Consider the following 7,215-nt stretch of genomic DNA (forward strand, 5'->3'; position numbering starts at 1 on the left):
AAAATTCTATTCGGAGCAAAAACCTGTGTGACGTCATTGTCACGTGATATTCATTCCGATCTCCCAAAAATTTATATCATATTGTAGTTCAGTCTATGTGTAATCCATGTGATATAGTAAATATGTTATTGAAATTAATCCCTTTAAGTATGGGGGTTTCTAAGTTGATAGGTATCGCTAGAAAAAAACTGGGTCAAGCCACCTTAAAGTTAAGCTAACCAAATATTACATGCTCCAAAACTTCCTATTTGAATTTTTTTTATACAAGGACAACTTAATAATTTTCTTAACTTCCAAAAATAGACATAATTTTATATAAAAACAGTTGACATAATGATTATTATGTTGGGGCAAAAAATTGTGTAGCATTTGTAATGCACAAGTAGAAACTATCTGCAATGCAATTTGCAAGATAAACAATTTCATTTACATATAAAGAAAACAAATCATTAAAACTTAAATGTCTGGATAAAAAGGTAACATGAATATCCCAAGAAGCGCAACAAACACTGCCCAAAAGCAAGCTTGATAAAAAAAAATTGTCAAAAGAAAGGAGAACTTGTTAGATTGATTTTACTAAACCCGTGAAATAGTTATTACACTTTTAGATACTATTAGACACTAATTTTGTTTTCACTCTAGGATAAAATTCTAGCAAGCAACATGGCTTTGAAACAATGATATGTTGACCAATGAAATTATGACAAGCAGCAAGATGTGTTGAAAGTACGGCAGCAAAGTGCAGACATTCCAAATTGCATGCATACCCCCCTTAATAATAATAGTATATCAATAAGCTATTTTGAAATGAACATTATGCAAATAGATGGAAATCTAAGTGCATGAATTTCATCTTGATACACAACTTGTCTAACCTGGTGTCAACTCATTACAATTATATATATCAATTCCTAATTTTAAGAAATAATTGTTAAAAAACGAATCCTAATATTTTGATAATATTTCAAGAAAAAAAATTCTGGTCCTTTTTAATTCCTCAGTACAACACTGATATTCCAGTCAATGTTTAGCCTACTGGTAATGTCTTTCATATTCACAAGGGGTTAACTCTGATTAATTTGCAAATTGTTACGATTCAAGAAAATTAAATGCTGACTTACACTTATTACCTTATGTCATAATACGTTTTGTGGTGCATACCACAATTATTATTTTCCCCTTCCCGCGTTTTTTCAAGCTTTACATTAAAGTTAAACCCTAAAGAATGTAAAAGACATTATGTCGGCAGATGTTCTTCTCTGCCACCTTTCCTCTATGTACAATAATGAAGCCTTTTGGTACTGTAACAAACAGTACAATCTCTGATCATTAACATCCACAGAATCTCATTTAATTTCAAACACACTCTTCCTGAGAGATATGCATCTAATGATCTAACAGCACCTTGATATTAAAATTAATGATATCTTAAATTTCCAAAGTTTACATATTAACCAAATTGGTTAGTGTAATTATAATGTTTGGTTCATCCTCGGTGTAAAAACCTACGAAACTCACCATTGACACAAAACAAAGAACAATCACGACAACAAAGAACCTCAAAACGATATAGAAAAGGGAAACAACAGTTCCAAAATAAGAAAATTTCACATGTTCTTACACAAAGGTAAACCCAAATGAGTCATTTCAAAGATATGAAATTATCCCATGTCACTATTTTTTTAAAAAACAAACAATTTTTGTTTTAACTGAGGTTGTTGCCATCTACTTTACATGTTATTAGTTTTTATCATCCATACTGATAGTTTTAAGCAGAATGGTTTTCTAACGACTATCAAAAAAAAATTATCAAGATATATTATTGTTATTAAGGTTGTATTTGTTATATAGTAAAAACTCATGCAACTTGCCAAAACTACTTTGGTTTTTGTCTTGGGTAATAAATTATTACTACTTATAAAATCTCGGCAACCGCAACACAAACCACATTTTGATTTGGATAGTCAGGTGTTAAATTTCACATGCCTGTGTAAACACAGCTGTGACATCACAAAAAATTATTGTAAAATAAGTCATTATTGTCAGAGAAGTAAAAACAGCTGCTCTCTGTTTACAGTGCCTGGTGTAAATTTACATTTTGATTAGTAATTTTGGGATAGCTCAAAAAGTCACTGTGTAAACTAAGATTAATCTTTACCTACGGTTTGGGATCACACAAACTTTAAACTTCTCCCAAAATTACTCCTGCTTTTTAATTTTTTTTGGATGTGTTTTATGTAAACTTTGTTAACATTAAATTTAATGGCGATGTGTGAATCTATATACATGTTATGAAGTAAAGCTTGTAAATGTTTTTATGCAATTAAATTGTCAGAAAAAAATAATTATTGAAAACAGCGAGTTGTAACTCACCGTTGTATATGTTGTGGTTTTATTTTATCTTTGTTTCAAATTTTTCAAACTGATTGATTTTTATTTTCTTTTGTTTCAGATTATGATAATGAATATGACACAATGAAAAATAAATATCAAACTGGTTTGAAAATTTTTAAACCAAAGATAAAATTAAACCACAACATATATACACTGTCTTGAAGCTGGTTTTCACTAGTGACACAAGAAAAAGCATGAGAACCTTTTATGCAACAAACCAAGTACTGGTAATTGGAACCATGAGCAGGTCAAGCCAATGTTTGTATCAGACTGCTCAGTCATCAGGGAATTTATAAACTGAACACTGCCAAATAAATATCTTAATTGAAATTGAGGGATAGCCGGAAACATGCCTTTTGATAGGTTCCTGATTCTAAATAGAGTGGTTTTCAATTCATGTTATGATAAGTGGTGTTCAGTGGAACACAGGATACTTGTACATATTGCTTTGGTTTTAATAAGCTTAAGGATCGTATGCTTTTCCTTATGATTTCCAAACATTTTTGTTATTAATATTGGTAGTAAAAACCAGCTATTACCACAGTGTATTGAGATTATACTCCAAAGTAAACAAACGTCTGGGGGATAAGAAACACTGCTGTAAAGCCAACCACTGTATATGTAAGGAAACGGTGCGGCAATTCTGAAACAGACTTCTTCCTTATGGGATCAGTTTCCGCGAGAAGCCACGGCACAACAGTATGCACTGTAGACTTCATCACTGCACGGGTTGGCACTATCACTGTGACGCCAAACACAAACTTGCATAGCATTCGGATGATCTTCTTCTGCCCAGGAATACGAATGGGGAATGGCGCGCCTAAGTAGGGATCTGGTAATCCGTTAAAGTAAAACTTTCCCCAGGAACCGAGCAGTGCTCCACATGTGCCAAACAGTATAGTGGCAGTGTCTGCTTTTGTCTGGGTGTATTTTGGCGGCGAGGGGTACAGGATAATCATGGCTAATGGCACGATAATTAGAAATATTGGGGTGTTTGGTGAGGTGAATACCCATCTATCAACAGATGCATCCAACAGAGGGAGGCCAGTAACAAGTAAAACAACTGCAAAGGCAACTCCAGCAAGAATATCCTGCAAAACACAAAAACAATATCAATCAACAAGTACGTGGGCACAAACTACCTAAAAAAGAAATTCTTGAGTTCTCTCCACATGAATTAAACATGACCCTCTGTGAACAAACTTGTCAGACAATCTAGAAGACAGGTTGCAACAGTCTAGGCTTAAATGCGCCATGCGCCATGCATCCAACAAACTGCAAATGATTAAGTTTTTTTGATAACTTGCACCATAACAAAGTTACTGTTAACAAAATAAAAACAGGGGTTTCCTTGAGAAGAGGGAAGGTCATACTTGGTACTTTCAATAAAATGTGTCCAGTTGTAATTTTTTATAATAATAATAATATTTTTTTTTTTTTTTTTTTTTTTTTTTTTTTTTTTTTTAAAAAAAAAATATTTGTTGCTAAGTCCCTCTTGGGATGATTTCAGGTCTTTAGGAAAGACACGGCTCTTCTCGTTGGTGTCCATACATTGTGTTGGTATATTAAAGAGGATTAACTAGAAAAAGAAACCACAGGAGCACAGAGAAATAGAAGGATAACAGTTTCATGGGCAGCAGGCATTCTGCCCTCCGACCCAAATGGTACGTCACTGTAACGCAACAACTTGCTAAGGACCAAGACTACAGATATTGATGGAACTGAACATACCTGCAGTGTATGCATGCCCATGTATAGCCGACTGGTAGCCACCAAAACGCACCAACATATTCCAAATATTACACCAACATACAAGGGATACTAAAAGGAAGTAACAGCTACATTAATTTATATGTGCCTAACTTAATCAATATGTTTTGAAGTAACAATGATATGTCTTCTATAGTACAGTCTGTGTCAGGCCAGGTGGCCCATACTGCCAGAGCTTATCCCAGTTTCTGTAAGAAATAAACAACTAGGGGTATTTCTACTCCCCCCCCCCCCCCTTCACTAGAAGAGATGCTAATCCATTGCAGGGTTACTACTTAGCATTATTACAATTTGCTGTACTCATTTATACATTCCTGGGTGGAGAGAGACACTATGAAGGGAAAGTGTCATGCCCAAAAACACAACACAGTGACCCTGGCCAGGGCTTCAACACAGAATGATTGATCTGGAATCCAGCACGCTAACCATTAGGCAGAGGTGCTATAATATATACGGGGTTTGTTTGCTTAGTTCAAACTTAGTTTTGTCTGTGGTCGTTTGAAATTATTTCAGTCAATTGACCAATTACTTTACCTACACCAGGTTCAAAACGGTTTCAGTCATTAGCTTCAGAGCAATTAGTTTTTCTGTCACTGGGTGAAAAATGATTGTTGCCACTGGGTCCAAAGTACATCATATCCTTCAGGGGTCAAAAATTGATGCTGCTTAGGGTGTTCCATTTCAAACTGTGGCAATTTCTACCAAGCTATCACTATTTACAGGGATGAAGCTAAGAAAAAACTTAAGCTGGCTCATTAACAAGTCTAATTGGCTAATCTGTTCTTTATATCTTCCAAATAACCCTCACTTTGATTTCTAGTGAAATTTCAGCTGGTGATAAGCTCTCTTATTAAAAGCCAGTGAAATTAGCCAGAAGTGGGCTCTTAGCTACATCCCTGCTATTAATGTATAATAGAAAAGTACCGTAATGATTCATTTTAGCGACCAGGCGCTTATTTACTTTTGGGACCTAAAGGAAGGGCGCTTATTTAATTTTTTGAGAAACAACCAAATGTTCAAAACAAAACTTTAATAAATACTTAAAAAAACTAACAATAACAGAAACTGTTTCAGTAACAAATTGTTGAAAGTTCAGTTACTTTTAAAAGAATCATTCATTTTAGCGGAAAATATATACCTGTACGGTACGGTGAATGTTCATGAGTTTATCTTTTCGACGTCGATTACTTCAGAAAGGGCTGTTAAGTTATCCACGATAGGGGCACTTATTACAATAGGGGCGCTTATTAGAATGAGGGCGCTTATTGACAAAAACACATTCGAAGGGGGGTGCTTATTCGGAAGGGGGCGCTTATTGGAAGGAGGGCGCTTATTGGAAGGAGGGCGCTAAATCTTTACGGTAGGTTGAAAGTTTACCAATAGCTAATAAGTTATTAACAATCTATCAACGTTAAAGAGTAAATCAGTTGATTATTTATCGATTAGTCAAAGCTCCTATTGCACAATGATGTCATCGATTAATCCCTTGAGATAGGAAATTACCCGCCATTTTAGGAAATAACAAATCTTTCGCCTGACAAGAACAGAATGCCAAATAAATCAAACTGATGTTCACATACAAACGCTAAACATACCTGGTAACGATCATAAGTAAAATAGACCAAACAAAACGGCATTAGCGTTCCAACCATAGCGTGAGTGGAAGGCATTCCATACTCCCACTGAAAACGCTTCTCCACAGAAATTACGGGTGGACACGGCGGTCTAGGCCATTGAATTACATCCTTTGCACTCTGACCTATGTACATTATAATAGCCCACATAATGGCCGTTCTACGAGCCAAATACTCGTCGACGTTCCAAAAGACGAACGGGAAGAAAGTGAGATAGAATGACTCGTAGCCTAATGTTGAACCAAACACGAACAGTGCGTGGAAAAAGCTGTTGAACTCGAACAATTGCTCGCTTTTTTCTTCGCCTGGTGATTTAACCTTCTCGAATGGCTCAGGTTTGACAAACCCATTGCGATGGTGGACGTGATTTGTAGATTTCGTGTGGACATGGTTGTTGTGTGTAAGAACATGCCCATTTCTCAACGGCGAGTGAGAGTCCTTGTCACGCTTTGGAGAAGCGACGTCTTTCTCGCGCCGAATCTCCCTGAGACCAAACGTACGCTGGAATTTAGCCACGAAATAGGGATCTCCCAGCGCTTTGAGCATTTTGAATCAATGAAACCGCAGCTGTAAAGCGGCAGAGAAGTTGATGATGGAGGGTGGTTTCGTAGCGTGCAAACTAAGGATGGGCCGATACTCGATACCAAATATTCGATACACCGATATTTTGACAGTTTTGAAAAGTATCGATACTTTAGAAAAATATCGCACTTTCGATACGTTTTCGATATTGCACACGTGAACTGAGCCTGCGGTCTTCTGGTCAGCACCTGCGGTTGAAAAATACAATTAATTGCTCCTGTTTTACTCAAAGAAATATTGATGTTTTCGTCAATAGTTGAATTTTTCTTGCCTATACTTAATGTCCACACATTGCTGATGCAACAGTGGAACAAAAAGACCAAAATCAGCACTCTTGGCTAACATTTATAATACCAGGTCTGTCTTTTGTATGGTCACGTGACAAACCAATGACATCAGGACGGAAATGACGTCATAATATCAATATCGATATCGATATCGAGAAAAAAGGCAAATATCGTATCGATATCGTATCGTTTTGAAAAACCAGTATCGGCCCATCCTTAGTGCAAACGGCTACTGGCAAGGGCACGGTCAGGGCTCTGGTGCATATGGACGACGTCTTCCTAATATGGGCATGCCGGGATCACGCCACTTCATCACTTGCTGTACACGTGATAGTTGGGGACTCCCTTTGGGGACTCCCCTGGCAAGAACAAGCGCACGACTTCAACTATTTGGCACGACTTTTACTTCAACTTTTTGCACGACTTTTAATATTTGTCGGCTTATTTTGTGAGCCGCTTAGGGAGCCAATTATTTGACTTTTAAGGTAAAGAAACATGTACTGTATTGCCGGTTTGAGAGGATAATGCTAGGGTATTGATTGATGTAG

General features: G+C 36.4%; 1 protein-coding gene across 1 annotated transcript; it reads right to left on the bottom strand.

The window, feature by feature from the left end:
- Window positions 1-2,782: 2,782 nt before the first annotated feature.
- Window positions 2,783-6,412, bottom strand: LOC144635740 (sphingosine-1-phosphate phosphatase 2-like). The gene is made up of 3 exons (XM_078494825.1): window positions 5,760-6,412; window positions 4,126-4,215; window positions 2,783-3,485 (listed from the first exon to the last, which is right to left on the bottom strand). Exons 1-3 carry the CDS (start codon window positions 6,342-6,344, stop codon window positions 2,949-2,951), a joined length of 1,212 nt encoding a protein of 403 aa, XP_078350951.1. The 5' UTR covers window positions 6,345-6,412; the 3' UTR covers window positions 2,783-2,948.
- Between the last annotated feature and the right edge of the window lie 803 nt (window positions 6,413-7,215).

This window comes from Oculina patagonica, chromosome 13, assembly GCF_052425735.1.
Source record: "Oculina patagonica isolate OP01 chromosome 13, crgOcupat, whole genome shotgun sequence".
Taxonomy (NCBI): Eukaryota; Metazoa; Cnidaria; class Anthozoa; order Scleractinia; family Oculinidae; genus Oculina; species Oculina patagonica.

Coding starts and splice junctions, on each gene's coding strand:
- LOC144635740 (XM_078494825.1), bottom strand. CDS start 6,344: ATGCTCAAAGCGCTGGGAGATCCCTATTTCGTGGCTAAATTCCAGCGT. Junction 4,216..5,759: donor TTACTTATGATCGTTACCAG/GTATGTTTAGCG, acceptor ACTTCCTTTTAG/TATCCCTTGTATGTTGGTGT. Junction 3,486..4,125: donor TGGGCATGCATACACTGCAG/GTATGTTCAGTT, acceptor TGTGTTTTGCAG/GATATTCTTGCTGGAGTTGC.